The 19,757-nt window shown below is 34.4% G+C and overlaps 1 protein-coding gene across 7 annotated transcripts in view; it reads left to right on the top strand.

Annotated features, from left to right (window-relative positions):
• The window catches only part of PCNX1 (pecanex 1), a 159,653-nt gene that overhangs the window by 89,616 nt on the left and 50,280 nt on the right, over nucleotides 1-19,757 (top strand). For 5 of the 7 annotated variants that reach the window (XM_032345080.1, XM_032345076.1, XM_032345078.1 and 2 more), the window contains 8 exons: nucleotides 1,585-1,675; nucleotides 3,200-3,257; nucleotides 4,952-5,169; nucleotides 8,712-8,865; nucleotides 11,504-11,536; nucleotides 14,118-14,289; nucleotides 14,773-14,883; nucleotides 17,724-17,815. In XM_032345080.1, coding sequence (XP_032200971.1) covers nucleotides 1,585-1,675; nucleotides 3,200-3,257; nucleotides 4,952-5,169; nucleotides 8,712-8,865; nucleotides 11,504-11,536; nucleotides 14,118-14,289; nucleotides 14,773-14,883; nucleotides 17,724-17,815 — 929 coding nt within the window. The remainder of the gene's footprint in view (nucleotides 1-1,584; nucleotides 1,676-3,199; nucleotides 3,258-4,951; nucleotides 5,170-8,711; nucleotides 8,866-11,503; nucleotides 11,537-14,117; nucleotides 14,290-14,772; nucleotides 14,884-17,723; nucleotides 17,816-19,757) is intronic. The other 2 variants (XM_032345077.1, XM_032345082.1) reach the window with 1 other exon arrangement.

The raw sequence follows: 19,757 nt of genomic DNA, 5'->3' as shown, positions 1-19,757 counted from the left end.
TTCTTAAAAGTTTTTCAGTAAGACACCTAAGAAGCCAAATGGACAGCTTTTATTATTTCATTTTAGTTAATGAATCTGCTTTGTGTTAGAGGTGCTAAGGGTGAATGATTCATGACTAAACGATGAAGGTGGCATGTGGGGGTGGTAAAAAGCAGAGTTTTAGCAAATCCACATGCTGAATAATCCTCCTGGGGAAAACAGCAAATGAAGAAGACATTTCACAGAATGCTTTTTTCCTCACTTGTCTCAGGAGTATATTATTCTGACAAAGAAATTGCTGCTACAGAAAAATCATAATAAAATATTTGCATATTCTGTCTGACCCATAGAAAGTACTCAAATAATCTTATTTAATACTTTTCAATTTCTAATCCTTTTAAAGAATGAAGTGATTGTTGAAATACTCTGCGATCCTTAGTTATAGTTAGTATAGTAAGGGGTCTGTTGTTATTTTTCAAGGATTTCATTAAATAAAAGTCTTTATTTTATACCGTGTTTACATTGTAATTATCTAAGAGAGATCTTTTAGCCCTGCCATGTAGTTGAAATTGCCCTTAAGATTCATCATATTTATCAGGTCAGTAAAAAAGAATCAGAAGCAGCCTGGAGTAGTCCCCAGTGGTTGCAGTCATAATACCTCATCTTATTGCCCTACTGGAAACTTACATATTCATTTCTTTACGCTCCTTACCTCCGATAGGGCTACCATGGGTTGTCAAGGTAAAGAATGCGTTTTAGACACTCTGCAGATTTTTTTAAATTTCACTAGGAGAAACCATTTCATCTTAATTGAGTTCATTTTAAGAGTTTTCTGCACCCAATGTAATTTCTAAACCTTTTATTATTTTCAGCAAACGGTGTTACTAAATTTTTTCATAAAATTCTTACAGATTGATGCAATTAGTAATGTTCATTAAATACTGCAATTTAATTTTCACCAATGTTATTATACTCCATTCATAGAACTTCCTTAGATTCATTTTGACGCTTAATTTTTTCCTTAAAAACCAAACGTAATGGGTATTATGGAGTGCATTGTGATGAACACTGCGTGTTGTAGGTGATGAGTCAGTGAATTCTGCACCTGAAATTAATATTATGCTGTGTTTAACTATTTAAAAACAGAAAGAAGGGAAAAATAAAAAACAAAACTCTCTGAAGGTAATCTCAGGAATTTGTTGTCTCATAGTTTTGAGCCATCTTAACACTTAAGCAGCTTTCCAAATGGCCATTCACCACTTGCAGAGCGGTCAGGTGCCTTTTAAACGACATTAAGTTCATTCATGTGATTGCTTCAACTGCGAATGTCACACGAGGAGACAAGAGGAGACTGGATTGCAAAGCTGACTTCAATCCCTTACTGTTAAAACCTGATTATGTACGTTGACATTTCGCCCCACTGTTCTGCATTCCTTTTCACTTCACATCATGCTGAATTACAGGCAGATCATTGTTTTTCAAATATTTCGGGGAAAGTTTATAGTACATTTTCTTAAGTTGTAACAAGTTTGAAGTGTAGTGTTTCCTGATGCAAAAATTCTGAGTATTCTAATGGTTTTTTTAAAAAAATCATTTATTTGCTAGGTAAGTTCTCTTCTACGCTTTATGAGACTGGTGGCTGTGATATGTCACTTGTGAATTTTGAACCAGCAGCAAGAAGAGCATCCAATATCTGGTATGTGTGAAGTCATAGTAGGAGAATGTATGTACTTGCATATATTTGCCTTGCTTTTAGGCCTTGAAATGGGAAAGTTATCTTGAAAATATTTGTTCATATTGGCTTAAGTAATTTGTCACTGGGCATTTGTCTCCAAAGATATAAGGTAGAATTTATTGCTCTGGAAAAAAGAAAGCATTATTCTTAAAACAAAAGCTGTTCTGCATTTTAAATAATTAAGTAAAAATTCTCTGTAGGTTTTATAGTGCGGGGTAGTAGTTTCCCACAATTTTGAATTTAACTATAGATTTTGTGCTACCCACATGCATGCACTTTGCAAGATCAATAAAAAAGCATATTTAAAAAAGGCTTATTAGGAAAATGCACAACTAAGTTCAAACCCATCAGTTCTCTTTATGTAATTTAAAAATTTTATTTCTGTGTAAGTGTTTTGGTCAAATATCTTTTTACCTGACCTTCTTTTCTTTTGCTTTAAAATTTGTTTACCAGCTATAAGAAAGAGGAATTTCTTAAAATATGGGTCATGTGTTACATTTAGTTTCTTTTCTCTCCTTCCCTTACGAAGAAATGACATTATGAGATAAGGAAGAAGTTAGGAGAAGAGCAAATAAGAAATAGAAATCTTGAGCATGCAATCAGTTATAACTTAGAATGTATTAAAGTTTTTTCTAAAATTTTAATCTTTCTCACTTATTCAAGTTGTTGCCTTGAAATCCATTATTAAGTGATTAGCTCACTTTTTTCACAGGGATCATTTGAATCCTATTTTAGGACTTATATTTAATAATAGGACACACCTATTTAAATGTTACACATCTATGGGCAATTCACTTTTTTTTTTTTAAAGTTTCTAGGGGCCATTTAAAGCACTAGGATCTTGCAGACACTTAGCTTAACTCTCTGGAGAGATAGAACATACTTGCTAATAAGCTTCTTTGAATCCAGTTTCAAAACTGACCCTGTCGAGAATGACCAAAAATTGTAGTGTGAGGTGATTTCCTAACAGTGGAAACAATAGAAAGATGGAACAGTGGAAATAATTGTTTAATGTAATTTAGGATAAGAACACTTCCTTATACCATAAATGTGGTAAGGTCTCAAGTTTCAAAAATCTAAACTCGACTATAGAAATGGAATGGTCGCAGTTTAAGCTGTCATAGTATAGCTTAAGTTTGTTGTGGCTCCAGGCAGTATGTTAATTGCCTTCATAAACCCATCTCACAGGGACTTTGTGATAAGAGGTTCTATTATCCTATGTTAGTTACTTAGGTGGACACTGAGGTGTAAAAGGTTAGATAACTTTCCCAAATATCATTTAGCTGATGAAGAGATTTTTAATATAAATACTTTGGCCCAGAAGCTGTGCTCTTAATCACATCTGTAGGAAAATGCTATTTTGTATGTTGAAGTACTTGGAAAAGAGAATACAGTGTAAATATTATATAATTGTTAAAAGATTATTTTTCTTTCAGTTCCTTGACAAGTTCTTTAGTCCCTAAAGATTTTTTCATTTTATTTTAGTGACACGGATTCTCATGTATCCAGTTCTACCTCAGTTCGATTTTATCCACATGATGTGGTAGGTTTTCCTTTATTTTTATAAGATGATGTACATTCAGATTAAACAGCGATGCAGATCAGAACAGTTGAAGTTAAAAAATGCCAATTTTGTTGAAAACTCTGGTAAAATCACCTTTGCTGTTTCGTAGTGGATCTCTTCTTGTAAGTCCTTTGTTAGGAAACAAACATAAAACCCCAGGAAGTTTCCTAAGCTGTGTATGAATCAGTAATTACACTTTTGAGCATATGTAAAGGTCCATTTGCTCACCGATGTCATAATCTGGTTGTGCCATCTTAAAACTTATCTTTGAAAAGTATAATTTTGAATATTATATTATCTAATTCTTAATTATTAGTTACTCATACCAGTGTGTTTGTGTGAAGCTTAGTGATGATATCTCTGTAAAAAGTATATCATGTGAAATACGGTGGGGCTGTTTTAGAAAGATAACACTGCTTTTGCCCTCAAGGTGTATATATTGAACTTAGAAAAGACAAAACAAATGAAATTATTTTCCTAACTTATTTTAGTTAGATTCAATTAGTTAACATATAAAATGAAATTCTTATATGAAACACATAAGCGATACCTCTAAATAAATGTAGTGCCAAAGAGGTTAATTATTAGTGGCTTCCTGAAGAAGATTTAGTGGTGAGCTGTGTTTTAAGACCATAGATGTGAGTTGGCATAGAACAATGGTTTTCAGCGTTTGGCAATGTCTGAGAACACTTTAACTTGTCACAGCCAGGGGAATGTTACTGGTGTCTTGTGAATGGATAGAAACCAGGGATACCATAAAATGTCCTGCAGTGGACAGTACAACCCCCAAACAAGGAATTATCTGACTGAAAATACCTGTAGTGCCAATAGAGGATAAGTGTCTGGGGAGGTACTTGTCAATGCTTAGAGATAAAAATATTTATGTTATTTATAGGAAGCAGATTTTCTTCACTGTAACCACATATGTGTTTGATAAGTAAAGATTGTCTCTGTTTTTTGGTGGAGTATATTCCTGGAAACTTCATAGGAAAGCCAAAAATAGGGAAATGATTATTTTGTTGTTGTTGTTGTTTTCTACTATTGAATGGTATGGGAACCTTGGGATAGTGAAATCCTGGCTAGGGTTGTGCTAGATAAGGGAAACTATAGACTCCTTCAGAGAAAGGGGAAACTGGTGAACTGCTGAGTGGGTAAATTAAAGCTAAAAGAAATGTAATATGGTAATTTCCTGTATAGCCTCCAAGAGTAGCCGGCCAAAACAAAAGAAAAAAAGGGGGCGTAGGAGGGATTTGAAAACAACAGTGATAAGAGACTGTAGGAAGGCATGAGAGTTGAAGGCTTCAAATCCAATTCAGAGGAGCTTAGGTTTAGCACAGTAATGAAGTTTAGAGCTTTGAGAAAAGGCCATAGTGGCAGGGCTTAGAGAAGCCACTAATGATTCACATTAAGTGATTTTAATGAATTCCCTAGCTCTACAATCACACAGTGTTAAGATTGGAAACATTTTCCCCAATACAGCTTTTCCAAAGGACTGATTGACTAATTTGCTTTACTTCCCATTATCACCTTTTATAGTTTCTAATGATCATAAAATATCTAGAAGTATAGAGAATTAAGGGGACTTAGATCATCTGATCAAGCTGATTGAGTAGCCCTTGAATCATGACTTAACTAAAGATATTTTGAGGCTTTCAGCGCTGACTTTCTTTTAGCTCTCTCTTCCGCAGATTCGATTGAACAGACTATTGACCATCGATACAGATTTGTTGGAGCAACAAGACATTGATCTAAGCCCTGACTTGGCAGCTACTTACGGTCCAACAGAAGAAGCTGCTCAAAAGGTCAAACACTATTACCGCTTTTGGATCTTACCCCAGCTGTGGATCGGCATTAACTTTGACAGACTCACACTTCTGGCCCTGTTTGATAGGTGAGAATACAGTGTGATATCAAAGATATGTGTAGATTTTGTTTTTAAATTGAAATGAACCTAATTACCCATTGAGGCTTTTACTTGGTTATCATTTTGGAAAATGTTTTCTATTTTGGTTCTTTTGAGGTAAAATTTAAGTTAATAGAGCTCCCAAACGTTGACTCTCCTAAATCCATTAAAAACTTTTTTTGTGGCAATTTTAGTATGTTTATTAAAAAAAATCCTTTTTATCATCAGTAGGAATCATGGAACTATACTTAAAAGCCAGTATTAATGATCATAGGTTATAAGTAATATGACTCTAAATATAAAAGGTATAAGAGGAAACTTCTCTTTCCCTATTTCATAGTACTAGTCTTAAGAATGAAAAGTATTAGTCTATTAAAACTTGGTGCTTCCTATAGACTGGAGTAACAAAGATTGGATTTACTCTCCTATCTGAAACAACAAAAAAAGAGACAAAATGCCTGAACCAGTGGTTTTTAAGACTTTGGAGATAAGACGGCAAAGGACAGTGATTCCTGAGAGATGGGAAATGCATTATGTGGGTCCTACATTGTCCCAGCTTACTGCCTTAAGAGAGTTCCCTGTCTTCCTCGCTGGCTCCGACATAGGGAGAAGGTACTGAAGTGGAGCCCAGCAGACTTCCTGAGTTGAGGAGACAGAGCTATGAGTACAGGGAGACCCAACACAGCGAGGACAGAGTATCAGAGAGAGGACTGCTGTTCACAGAGAGAACCTCAGTTCTGCAGTGGGTCTCCACAACTCTTCAGCAGAGTACGGATAAGTGAATGTATGTGAAGAAACTACCTGAGGCCAGGGTAAGAATCATGTGAAAGAAGTAGATGGACAGTGCCTGACACACAGGGATAGGAATAGTGCCTGTTCCCACCTGTCTGAGTGAAGAAACTCGTAATTCACATTTTTATGGTGCATTGTGTACTCAGGAAAGTCTTGCCTAAAAAAGTGGGGAATAATTAGCCCTAACATGGGCATTGCTTCAGACTCACCAAACAAGTTGTGAAAGCAAGCCCTAAAATGATCGGACTGTTGTTTCCAAGTAGCAAAACAAAGTTGAAGAAAATTTATAGAAATCTGAAAATCGTCATGACCAAAAATGTTCACAGTGGCATCCAGTCAAAGTATCCCCCACGACATCCAACCAAAGATTATCAAACATGCAAAGAAACAGTTAAACATGATTCATGAGAGAAATAATGAATCAATCGAAACCAACCTGTAATTGTCACAGATGTTAGAATTAACTGTCAAAGACATTCAAACAAGTATATTTGTACTCTGTATGTTAAAAAAGTTAAGACATGAAAGATATTTTATTTTTTTTTATTTTTTATTTTTTATTTTTTTAAATATTTTATTTATTTATTTGACAGAGAGAGATCACAAGTAGGCAGAGAGGCAGGCAGAGAGAGAGAGGAGGAAGCAGGCTCCCCGCTGAGCAGAGAGCCCGATGCGGGACTCGATCCCAGGACCCTGAGATCATGACCTGAGCCGAAGGCAGCGGCTTAACCCACTGAGCCACCCAGGCGCCCTATTTTATTTATTTTAGAGAGCCAGAGAGAAACAGAGTGCAAGTGGGGAGAGGGGCAGTTCAATTAAATTAATGAAACTGTAGCCAGGCTGATTAAGGGGGGAAAAGAAGAGAAGAGACAAGATTCAATTTGCTTTAACAGGAATGAGATAGGATATCACTGCAGAGTCTACGGATGTTATAAGAGGATATTATGATCTGCTACATGTAAATAAGTTTGACAATGGACAGATTTCTTGAAAGGTAGAAATCATCATAGTTCATTCTGAAAGATACATTACCTTAATGCTACTATATCTATTAAATGGAAATTATAGTTAAACTCCTGCCTATGAGGAAAACTCTAGGCCTAAATGGCATCAAAATAATATCCCAGATCAGTTAGGTAGAGAAATGTAGGCTTTTCAACAAATGGTCTAGGGACCATTCGATTTTCATGTGAAAAAAAAAAATTTTATACACCATATTAGAAAACTATGAAAATCAACTCAAAATGGATTATAGGTCTATATTAAAATCTAAAACAATAAAATTCCTTGAACCAAACAAAACAGTAAGAGGAAATTTTTGTGACATGGGGTAGGCAAAATTTTGTAGATGTGACAGCAAAAACAGTAAACAAAGTTGATAAACCGAATTCGTCAAAAATTTAAAAACTAACAGAAGTGTAAGGGGAGCACGTGTTCAGTGATGAGAACTACAGACGGTATATGATGCGGCAGAACTGCTGACGGACAGCTGCAATAGAAGAACGAATGAGAATGCCAGTGTATTGATTTGAAAGTACTATTGAACTTGTTTTCATCCAAGAAGACTATAAAATGAATTAGTACAGAGATGTTTGTGAATTAGGTCAATTAATGATTATGAATATGGCATTGACTTAATGAAAAAGCAAGTTCATAAAAAGCAAGTTAATAAAAAACAACAACTTAATTTAAAAAGTTTAAAATTTAAAAAAAACAAGTTATGAATTGTGAAAATAATTCTTTACCTATTCTAGAAAATTTTAAAATGTATAGGAAGATTTTTAAGACAAGAAGAGGCCAACCATCGTAATTTTACCCAGAGAGAACATTAGTAGTAGTATCATTTTGATATATTGTCTTTTTTAACCTATGTGTATATGCTTCTAAATAACAACCTTTATCTTCCTATGCATACCATTTTATGCCCTGCTTTCTTTATATAGCACATACACCGAGCATGTTTCCATGTTGGTAAATGTTTTTTAAAAACAAGACTTTTCGCAAGTATCCAGCATTTTATGAATAAAATTTCCCCAAGAAGTAATGAGATTATTTTTTGGTATGACAAAAAAATCATCTTCATTAGTATATGTAATATCTGGGTTATCACATTGTTTAATTTACTCAGTTTAATAAAATACAGAACTGTCTCAGCAGCTTTGATAGAGACAATACTGATGGTTTTTTATTACTGCCTTCATTTTCACTATATGCAATAGCCTATATTTAAGTAATTCTAGTGAATTAGTTTTGAGGTTATCTCAGATGGTTTCAAGATGCGGAAAATGAAATCACTTGGTTCAAAATTTGGTTACAAACTTTGTCATATAAAATAACTTCTCATTTTAATTTTCTAGAAACTTTTGAGATTTTGTTTTTTAAAGGTGTTTCTTTGCATGTATCCTTTTCAAGTTGGTTACTTAGTTATTAAGCAATAAATGTTACAAAAAAGCAGATGTTAAAGAAAAGTAACCTTTTGAAACAAATTAAAACTAATATTATGTCTTTAATTAGAACTTCACTTACCATAGCATGCTTTATCTCTACATAAGGTTTTTTGTTAATTTTAAATACAGACTAGTTTCTCTTTCAGTATGTGCTAAAACCTTATTCAAAACCAGTACAAGAAAAGCATGTCAGCAAGCATGGTATGAACTTCCTAATGATGTCTTCCCCCTTTTTTCACTCTAATTTCTTATATTGATGATATACTTACTCGTAAATTTTTCTGTCTACAGAAATCGTGAAATTCTGGAAAATGTGTTAGCTGTCATCCTGGCTATTCTTGTGGCTTTTTTGGGATCTATTCTTCTCATACAAGGCTTCTTCAGAGATATCTGGGTCTTCCAGTTCTGCCTAGTGATAGCCAGCTGTCAATACTCACTACTTAAGGTACCAGCATCACTCTTCTTTTCAGAATAGGGAATAATATTTGTGATAAAAAGCAAACGTTTTGTATAATTCATTGCATTATAGTAAGCTGTTAATTTTTAGATTTATTTTCCCTAGATGTTTATATTAGATTGGATAGGGAACAAAGGGGACATAAAAACTTTAAAAAATAATGATATGTAAATGAAGCTTCCTAAGAACTATTTTGGGGGGCTGGTATTAAAATATTTGGGCATTTGTTAAAAATGAGAATTAACATGCTTGAAATTTTTATTTTTTTTTTTTTAAAGATTTCACTTGTTTATTTGACACAGAGAGAGCAAGCACAAGCAGGGGGAACAGGGGGAACAGCAGGCAGGGGAGAAGCAGGCTTCCCTCTGAGCAAGGAGCCTGATGCAGGGCTCGATCCCAGGACCCTAGGATCATGAACTGAGCCTAAGGCAGCCACTTAACCGACTGAGCCACCCAGGCGCCCCAGCTTTCTTGAAATTTGTTTAAAAAATATGAACATCATCTTTCCCACTCCCATATTTTAAGTCTTCTATTCTGTAGATTAAATTTATTAAAATCCATCATTGGTAGATACAGTAATGGCAAGGCTGTATGTTCTTGGGGACACTGAAGGCAGAAGATTGATATCCCTTTGCTTTTTAAACAGTAGCCAAATGTTATTAACTTAAAGCTTTCTAAAAAGGGAAAAAATCAAATACCTAATTTTTCACCTTCCATGCAAAATCAATATGGACTGTTAATGTAGACTGTTTCCTTTTTCTTCTGCGGTAGTAAAAACCCTTGCCTATATTGGTTATTCACCCAGTATATGCTAACATGCAGAACTCTCCCCCATCCTGGAAACTGTTTGTTTAGTTCTTTTCATACTGTTAGCTGTCCTTTCTCTGTTTATAGATACACATCCAGAAAAACTACTTGTGTCAACTCCATTTCTTCAAGACCCATTCCTGCTTTTTTCCTCATTGCAGTACTGAAATTATAGTCCTTATGGGCTAATAATCTCCAGTAGCCAAATCTGTGTCCTTTTTCATTCTTCATTCTTTGTGAGTGTTGTATCATTTAGTACCTATGAATACTGTCTTCTCTTTGTATAAAACCTCATTTTTGATCTGCCTTTATGCTATGCTGATGATTTTCCTACTTCTCAGATAACTTTAATTTCCTTTGTTGATGCCTCTTTTGTCTTTGGACAACTTCTTAGTTTATAAGAATTTTTTAGGGTTCTTTTTGGCCCTCTTTTCAGCTTGCGACTCCTTGCCGGTGAAGTCACCCTCTTTTATTACTTTATTAGTTGCCCTTATGTATGAATCATGTCCAGATCTATATCTCAAAGTCTTCATTTTTCTCACAAGCTTTAGTCCTATATACCTAACAGGCAGTTTGGCACATTTTAAAAATAGCACATCGTCATCTTCTGATAAATATTTTTCTTTCCTAGTTCCTTTGCTTTTGACAGTAGTATATTGACTCAAAATCCTAAAGCCTCTTCTGTTCCTTACTTCTCGACGCCTAATAACAAGTAATAATTACATTTATATATATAAATATATATTTCTATATTTGTATCTATTATAATAATAATAGGTCTCTTTGATTAAATTTAGTGATTCTTTGTCAGAATTTCTGGCTTTTATTCTTTCTATTCCAACCACTATAAACCATCTCTTTTATTACCATAAACTATTTAAATTCATTCCTTTGCTTCAGTCTCTTGTCTCGTTAGTTTTGTCCACTGTTTTCAGGTTAATCTGGTTAGAACCTGAAAGGTAAAAGATGACTGAAATTAAAAAATTTTTTTTTTTAGATTTAAAAAATCTAGTTGACCAGAAGAATGGTAATACCATTAAGAGAAGAAAGAAAGACTGGACCAGAAGTTTTTAGAGTCCAGATGTTGGAATTGAGTTTAGAGCTTACCTGGTCTCATCCAGCCAAGGGTCACATGCCAGACTCACTAAGCTGGTCCGTCATAGACTTGTAGGGCGGTCATAGACCATCCTAATGAAATGGTTTGGTATGCTGTTAGAAATGAGCTGGAACTTGGGAGAAAAGTCATGATTTGGGAAGTGGCTGCAAAATACCTTTTAAATGCTTTTAAAGAAAGTTGATAAAATCTCTTACAGGGAGACAGCTTAACTTGAAGATTTTGATGTGAAAATTCAGATAATAAGTTTAATACAAATACTATGGAATTATTTAGTAAGCCTTGGAATTTGTGGGCTGAACTAGAATTCTTCTTATAAACTAACCCATATTTTGTGCATATCCCGAATGGAATGGTATCATACAAGAAAGCATCCTACTTCAACTATACTTACATGTAGTAAAGTGTGTGTGAAGAGTAAGATAGACTGCCTACCATATACGATTTCAGAAGTGTTAAGCTATTTGCAAATTTTTAATTAATTGTAGTAAACTTAAGAGTCAGGAAAGATTTGAGATCTCTTTGATAACACAGTGAGTGACACCAGTATCTGGAGTTTCATCTTCTGTTATTTCAACAGATTTAATGTAGGTCACTTCTTAGCTATGGAATTACTTTACTTAAAATTATTTCCGGCATTTTGAAAGTTGCTTATAAAGTTACCAGGATCTCAGTAGGATAATCTTTCTTTTGTTTAATTTTTAGAGTGTTCAACCAGATTCTTCTTCTCCCAGACACGTAAGTCACTCTAATATGCCTGTAGCTTACAGTACTCTAACATTCATCGAAACCTTCTTTTGGTCATATGTCAGATTGAGTTAAGATTTATCTTATTATTTTCTCATCTAAGTTTTGACTCTACTAGAAAGAGAGGTGATTTATTAGCGTGAAATAAAATGGCATTCTAATTGTGGAATCTAAGTCTTAGTTGAAAATGAGCATAATAATTCATTTTTTGACAGCCTGTTTCAGGAGGAGGTTACCAATGAAGTAGACATGGTTCATATAAACTCATAGTTATTTTAGTAACTTAAATTTAACAAAGTTTGAAGAATAAATCATGAGTAAGTATTGAAAAATAGAATTTTGAAGTAAGGAGAACTGTACATTCTTTTGCTTAGGTAATCATTAAGAGCAAGAATAAAGAAGGAATAAACTGATCACGTGTTTAGACCTGTGGACACTAAAGAGATTAAAAACCTTATTATTCACTTTGTGACTTTGTAAAGAGTATTAGCTGCTAAATGGTATTTTTTATGAAGTGTGATCCAATTTTAGAACTCAACATAGAGTCTTTAATAGACTAAAGGGCATTCTCTTTAAAATAGTGCAAAAACAGACTCCAAAAACAGTTTATGATGATGTCTTCTTTCTTGAATATAATAATTCGTACACTGGAATACTTAATAGTGACTGTGGATGAGCAAAACAGAACAGGGAAACAAATTATTTTCTTTCAACTGATTGTTTAATACGCTTTTGAATGCTTTTGAAGTGTATGATATATGGCAGCTTTTTTTTACTTCAGATTTTAAACTTCAAATTTTGACATAATTTGAAAAGTTGCAAGGCTTGCACAAAGGATTCTTGATGCCATTCACCCAGATCCTGTGTGAACATTTACCGTATTTGCCTATTCCCTTCCTAGTTTTTTCCATCACCCCTTCCCCACCCCGTGCATTCCACACGTGCTTTTCTGAGAGTAGATTGTAAACACAGTGCCCCTTTACCTCTAAATACACCCATGTATTTTCCTAGAAACAGAGGCATCCTTTACAATTTCAATATAATTATTAAAATCAGGACATTGAACATTGATAGAATACTATTTTCTAATCTACAGATCTTACTCAGGCATTTCCTGTTGACTCAGTTGGCAATAGTAAATTCCTGATTATGCGTTTACTATTTTTAGCCTCCTTTAATCTGGAGCAGTTCCTCACTATGTGTCTTTCACAATATTGACACTTTTGATGGGTACATGGCATTTATTTTGTACACCATCCCTTAATTTGAGTTTGTCTGATGTTTTCTTCTTGATTAGATACAGGATATGCGTTTTTGGAAGGAAAATTATGAAAGTGATGTGTTTTTCTCAGTGCATCATTTCAGGAAGCATGTGATGTTGATTCATCCTTTTATTGGTGATGTTAACTTTCATTTTTGGCTGAGGGTAGTATCTGCAGGGTTTTTCAACTCCACAGTATTAACTTTTGAGGCTGGACACTTCTTTGTTGAGAATCTATGCGAGGAGGGATGCTGTCCCATACATTATAGGATGTTTAGCATTATCTCTGATCTCCATCCACTAGATGCCAGTAGCATACTCCCCAGTTGTGACAACCAGCATGTCTTCAGACATTGCCAAATGTCCTCTAGGGGGCAAAATTCCCTCCCACTCCCTTGAGAACCACTAATGATTGTAATGTTACCATATTTCTTCTGGAGTTAATAAGTGTCTGGTAGGGAGCTATTTGTGGATTTCATATATGTCCCCTTGCCCCGTAAACTTCAACCTACTTGTTTTCAGTAAAAATCTATTGATATTTCTTGCCTGAGTTAGTTATCATTTCATGGTTGCCAAATAGTGATTTTCTAGTTCATCATTCCTTCCACATTTGTTAGTTGACTTTTTACTGTAAGGAAGAACTTTTCTTTCTGTATTTACCTATTTGTATGGTATGGATTCATATTTTATTCAGTGGACTATAATATTACTAATGTTTATTTTGAGGCACAAATTATCTCTGATTTGGCCACTGGGAGCCCACCAAGCTGCCCTCTCTGTCCTTTTGACATATCCTTATCAGTCTTTTAAGTACTTCGTTCCTTTTTACAATAGTACATTCCAGGCTCATCTATATATACTTTACCTACCCTAGGCCCAGACCAGCCTTTTCTCTGTGAAGGCCTGGGTTTTTTTAGTCAATAATGTAATTTATAAACTAAGATCTTGAGGCTAGTAATCTTTATTCTAGAATGTCATTGCTTCTAGGTCCTTGCAATGGCTAAAGCTAGGAAATATATTTGTGTATATACATATGTGCATGCATATGTGTGTACACACATCTTCTGTCAATTTGTGTGTGTATTAAAAATGAAAAGTTCATATTGATACCTCTGATATCAGTCTAGTGTCACAGGGTTCAGTCTCTTCTTCTTCCTTCCCATATTTGTGATTTCCTTCTGCCACAGTTAGCAACTTGGCTTCCACATAGATACATTTTTGAATCCTTAGAATATAAGCTATCAAAGATCTCAGTAGCTAGTTGTGAGTCTTAAAATCAACTAACCTTTCTTTTTTAAATATCATTTTCAGGGCCATAATCGTATCATTGCCTACAGTAGACCAGTTTATTTCTGTTTGTGTTGTGGTCTTATTTGGCTCTTGGATTATGGTAGCAGAAACCTTACTACAACCAAGTTCAAATTATATGGAATAACTTTCACTAATCCACTGGTGTTTATATCAGCCAGGGATTTAGTTATAGGTGAGTCATCTTTAAAGTGTTTCAGATCTTAACATTAATTTATTTGTACACAAATAGTTCCCTAATAAATAGATCAATTATATAGTTAAAAATGGTTTTAATAGGCTTACTTTGCTATTTATTGTAATCCTCTCAGTTAGGAACAAAACTATTTGAATGAAAAAAGTTAATGATGAATAAATATTATAGTAATTCTTCTGTTCTCAAAGTAGATGTGATGGAAATTTTCCTTTGGATTCTGTATCTCAGATAACTATTATATGAAGATGATTGAAGTAATTTTAAAAGCTGTTCTTTATCATTGAAAAAGTTATTTAATACCCAAGCAATTACATAGAAATAATTTAAGATGATTTTTTTTAAAAACTGCGTACCAGTTTATATTCATTTTGGATTTTTTTCTTAATCACAAATGATCTTAAAATGAACAAAAGCATAGATGTTGTGTAAATGTTTTTAATATGCCTTTCTTTTCTTCTGTAGTGTTTACACTCTGTTTCCCAATAGTATTTTTCATTGGTCTCCTGCCTCAGGTGAATACATTTGTAATGTACCTTTGTGAGCAATTGGATATTCATATCTTTGGTGGTAATGGTGAGTAATTCCTTTAAAAATTACAGATTCTAGTATTACTTTTACAGATTATTAAGTAATAAAGTAACATTAAAATACCTTAACAGTAGAATTGAAATTAGAAAAAAGGAATTTATTTAATAATTAAAGACTGAGCAGGAATTACTTCATAGATAGGAAGAAGTAGTCAAGTCTGCCACTTTATTGAAAGATTCAGGAATAATGGAATTACTTTATAAGAAATGATCAAGTACTGTTGCCTAAAACTAGAAGTTGTAGTGAGTTTAGATGATGTCTTCATAGACTTATGAAATATTTATAAATGTTACATATCCCAAATAGATTGACCCCTGATACGTAGCATTATATTTGGATTTTGAACTAGTAAGTGTATTTGATATGTCTCTGAATGTGGTTTCAGAGCACTGTTATTTCTTTAGAATAGAAACACCAAAAACCAGATGCTTTTAGTAAAAGTATTATCCTAAATAAGATTTTTTTTTTAAAGATTTTATTTATTTATTTGACAGAGAGAAATTACAAGTACACTGAGAGGCAGGCAGAGAGAGAGAGAGAAGGAAGCAGGCTCCCTGCTGAGCAGAGAGCCCGATGCGGGACTCGATCCCAGGACCCTGAGATCATGACCTGAGCCGAAGGCAGCGGCTTAACCACTGAGCCACCCAGGCGCCCCCTAAATAAGATTTTTAGAAGTATCTCTGTGTTTTGAAAAATTTTTGAAGGTGAATGAATAAAGACTGGGCTGGTCTAAATTTAGCATAGCTTAATGGGTAGTAGACTGTTTTCAGTATATAGGGTATGGAGGGTACTTAGGGTAGGATATTTATAATAGTGAGCTTTATCATATATTGTTTAAAACTTGTGCAAGATACTAGTTTTTTAAAACCTAAAGAAGATTTTTTCCTGTAGGTTTTTTTTTTCATGGTTATCATATAAAATTACTATGAACAGAATCTGTTATCCATATTTTAAAAATAAAGGAGAGCTATTTTAGCTGTCCCCTAGTGCTTATTATTAGTAATCCCATTGACTCTGTTTTTTTCCACTTGTAAGAATAGAATTAAAATTTTTTTTTTGTTTTTTATTTAAGTGTAGTTGATGTTGGCATACAGTATTATATTAGTTTCAGGTATATGACATAGCGATTCAGTAATTTCATACATTAAAAAAATGCTTACCCCTGTAGTTGTCGTTATCATCTGTCACTCTTCAAAGTTATTACAATATTATTGACTGTATTCCCTATGTTATACTTTATATTCTGTGATTTATTTATTTTATAACTGGAAGTTTGTCTCTTTATCCCTTTCACCTATCTTGCCAGCCCCGCCCCGGTTCTCAGCCACCAGTCTGTTACATATTTGTGTGTCTGTTTCTGATTTTGTTTTTTAGATTCTACATGTGAGTGAAATCATATGGCATTTGTCTTTTTTTGTCTGACCTGTTTCACTTAGGATATGCCCTGTCGGTCCATCCATGTTGTTGCAAGTGGCAGTATTTCAGTCTTGTTTGTGGCTGAGTTTTTATCTCTTCATCTGTTGATGGAGACTTACCTTGCTTCCATGTCTTGACCATTACAAATAATGCTGCAGTAAACATAGGAGTGCATGTATCTTCTTGAATTAGTGTTTTCATTCTTTTTGCATAAATAACCAGAAATGGAATTAACTGGATCATATGGTAGTTCCATTTTTTATTTTTTTGAAGAACTTCCATACTGTTTTCCTTAGAGGCTGCACCAATTTACATTCCCTTGAACAGGTGTATGTTTTGATTTGCATTTCCTTGATGATCAGTGATGTTGAATGTCTTTTCATGTGTCTGTTGGCCATCTATATACCTTCTTTAGAAAAATGTCTTTTAAGGTCTTCTGTAGATCTTAATCAGATTACTTATGGTTTTTGCCCATGTTGAGGTGTATGAGTTCTTTAGATATTTTGGATGTTAATCCTTTATCGGATGTGTCATTTGCAGATACCTTCTTCCATTCAGTAGGTTGCCTTTTTGTTTTGTTCGTAGTTTCCTGCACTCTGCAAAAGCTTTTTGAGTTTGATGTAGTCCTGATTGTTTATTTTTCCTTTTGTTTCCTTTGCTTGAGGAGACAGATCCAGGAAAATATTGCTAAGGCTGATGTCTAAGACATTACTGTCTGTTTTCTTTTAAAAGTCTTACATTATAAGACTTTATGTCTTATATTGTCTTACATTATAAGTCTCACATTATAATGTCTTATATTGTGTCTTACATTATAAGTCTTTAATCCATCTTGAGCATATTTTTGTGTGTGGTGTAAGAAAATGTTACAGTTTAATTCTTTTGTTTATAGCTGTCAAGTTTTGAGGTGGATCTGTTTTTTTGTTGTTGTTAGTAATTAGTCAGATCTGTACTTTGTGAGAATTAATTGACACATGGTAATATAAACTTACTTCCTTGGGTAATGTAGGTTCTATTTACAGAGCCTAATATCTTTTGATGAATACTTAATACATTGCCAGTTCTTTTAAGTTTCTGCCAGCTTCATTTTCCCATACTTTTGTAAATAAGAAGATACAGTCTCAAAGCATGATGTAGGTACAATTTTTTCTGCCACGTATAAATGTTCATTACTTACAAGGTGAATATATTTTGTCTTTTATCAAAAATTGTGGGTAGTAAACCTTTGTCATTTCAGAATCTTTTCGAAGGATAGGATGATGTAACTGAATTTGACATAACTGAATTTTTAAAAGTTAAATGAGTACATATTTTATTGTAGTCAGTATTATAGCATTTTAAATACTGTTAAGATGTGTTTTTTCCATAAATGTATATAAAATATTAATTTTTCCCCCTTTCCTGTCCAGCCACTACAAGCTTGCTTGCAGCACTTTACAGTTTCATCTGCAGCATTGTGGCAGTTGCCTTACTGTATGGATTGTGTTATGGCGCTTTAAAGGTAAGCAGTACATTATGGCCCAATTTTGTCTTTAAGGCTGTTTTTCTATATGAAGATTGTTTTAAATGGACTAATAATGATTTAAGCTCCCATTCCCGCATTCTCCCTGTCGCCATTTTAGCACTGATTTCCATGGTCTTTGTATACTGAACATTATTATCATTCTCATTTACTTTGAATTTAAAGGCAGTTTCATGGTTAACCATTATTAAAAGTAAACCCTTTTCCATGTAGTAGTAATCATAGGTTAATACTAGAAACAGATGATTGAAAAAAGGTTGTCTGGGGTAGAGGTGGTCATGGTAGTAATAGAATATGAAATTAATCTTAGATTTTTACTTAAGGATATATATAACTGCTATTCACATCAAGATATCTTTTTTTTTTTTAAGATTTTATTTATTTATTTGACACAGGGAGCGATCACATGTAGGCAGAGCAGCAGGCAGAGGTAGAGGGGGAAGCAGGCTCTCTGCCGAGCAGAGAGCCCGATGCGGGGCTCGATTCCAGAACTCTGGGATCATGACCTGAGCCAGAGGCAGAGGCCCAACCCACTGAGCCACCCAGGTACCCCCACATCAAGATATCTTAAGACGTGTGAATACAAGTGCAAGGACTGCAATTTAAGATACATTCTAGTAAAAATTAATGCACTGAAATTTAACGTCATTATTGGCTTAGAAGGATCTGGATGAGCCTTAATTCACTCCATGTTAAAAAGATTGCCACCAAGTTGTAAACATAAAAATTTTAAATTTCTTGTGAACAACTCTCAGCACCTATTATTACTATTTTTATTTTTTATTACTTTTTTTTTAAGGGTTTTATTTGTTTATTGACTGAGAGAGACACAGAGAGAGAGGGAACACAACCAGGGGAAGGGCAGAGGGAGAAGCAGGTTTCCTGAGCAGGGTACCCTATGTGGGCCTCGATCTCAGGACCCTGAGATCATGACCTGAGCCGAAGGCAGACACTTAACGACTGAGCCACCCAGGCGCCCTATTTTTGTTTTTACCATTAATGCAAGACAGTCAGAGAATGATAGGGCTGAAAGGACTAAGAGAAGTGGCTTAAAGCATCCTCTTTTGCATCATTTATTCAGTAACATTTAGGGAGTGTTTGCTGTGTTCCCAGGACTGCGCTAAACACCATTTCCTGCTTTTAAGTTGCTTGTCTGTTAGCGGTGATTAAATAAGTCAGCCAGCACTTTCAGCAGAGGATGATGAAGGCTGTGAAAATGGAGTGGTACAGGTATATAAGTCAGCACCTTATTTAGCCAAGAGGGATTAAAGATAATTTTCCAGGGGTAGCTTTTTAACCAGTATTGGACAGACAAATAGAAATCAGCTAGTTGAAACAAGGGATGGAGAGCCATGGAGTTGTCAAGATAATGTGCATATAGGAAACAGCCAGTAATTTGGAATTGCTGGAGGTTTGGGTGCATGAGGAAAGATGGCCTTCAGTAAGGCTGCAAAGATAAGCAGTGACTAGATTATGAAATACCTTACCCTGAACGTATTGGGTGGAGATGGAAAACCATCTTAATATTCTTTTTTAAAAGACCTTTGGAATATTTGAGGTAAGGTAAGGAAATGATCAGTGTGTGTTTCAGAAAGACTACTTGGACTTTGGTGTGAAAGGACATTGAAATATAAGCGGGAAGGATCAGCAGTGGAATGAGTTGTATTAGTCTTCAAATTATGAGGGGCCTAGCTAAAATTGGGTTCAGTGAATATATTAGGGGACTCTATGGATAAAGAGAGAAAAGCCAGAAGATGGTCCAGCATGACTTCTGGGTAGGCTCTGCCTTGAACAGCTGGTTAAATAGTTATACTAGTGCCTCTGATTGGAAATCTTTGAGATCAGTGAAGAAGGTGGTTGTTTACAGATGGATACATTCATTTGATGATTTTTTTACAAGATTTTATTTATTTATTTGACA

Source organism: Mustela erminea, chromosome 5 (genome assembly GCF_009829155.1).
Source record: "Mustela erminea isolate mMusErm1 chromosome 5, mMusErm1.Pri, whole genome shotgun sequence".
NCBI lineage: Eukaryota > Metazoa > Chordata > Mammalia > Carnivora > Mustelidae > Mustela > Mustela erminea.
This window is presented reverse-complemented; position numbering and strand designations above follow the sequence as displayed.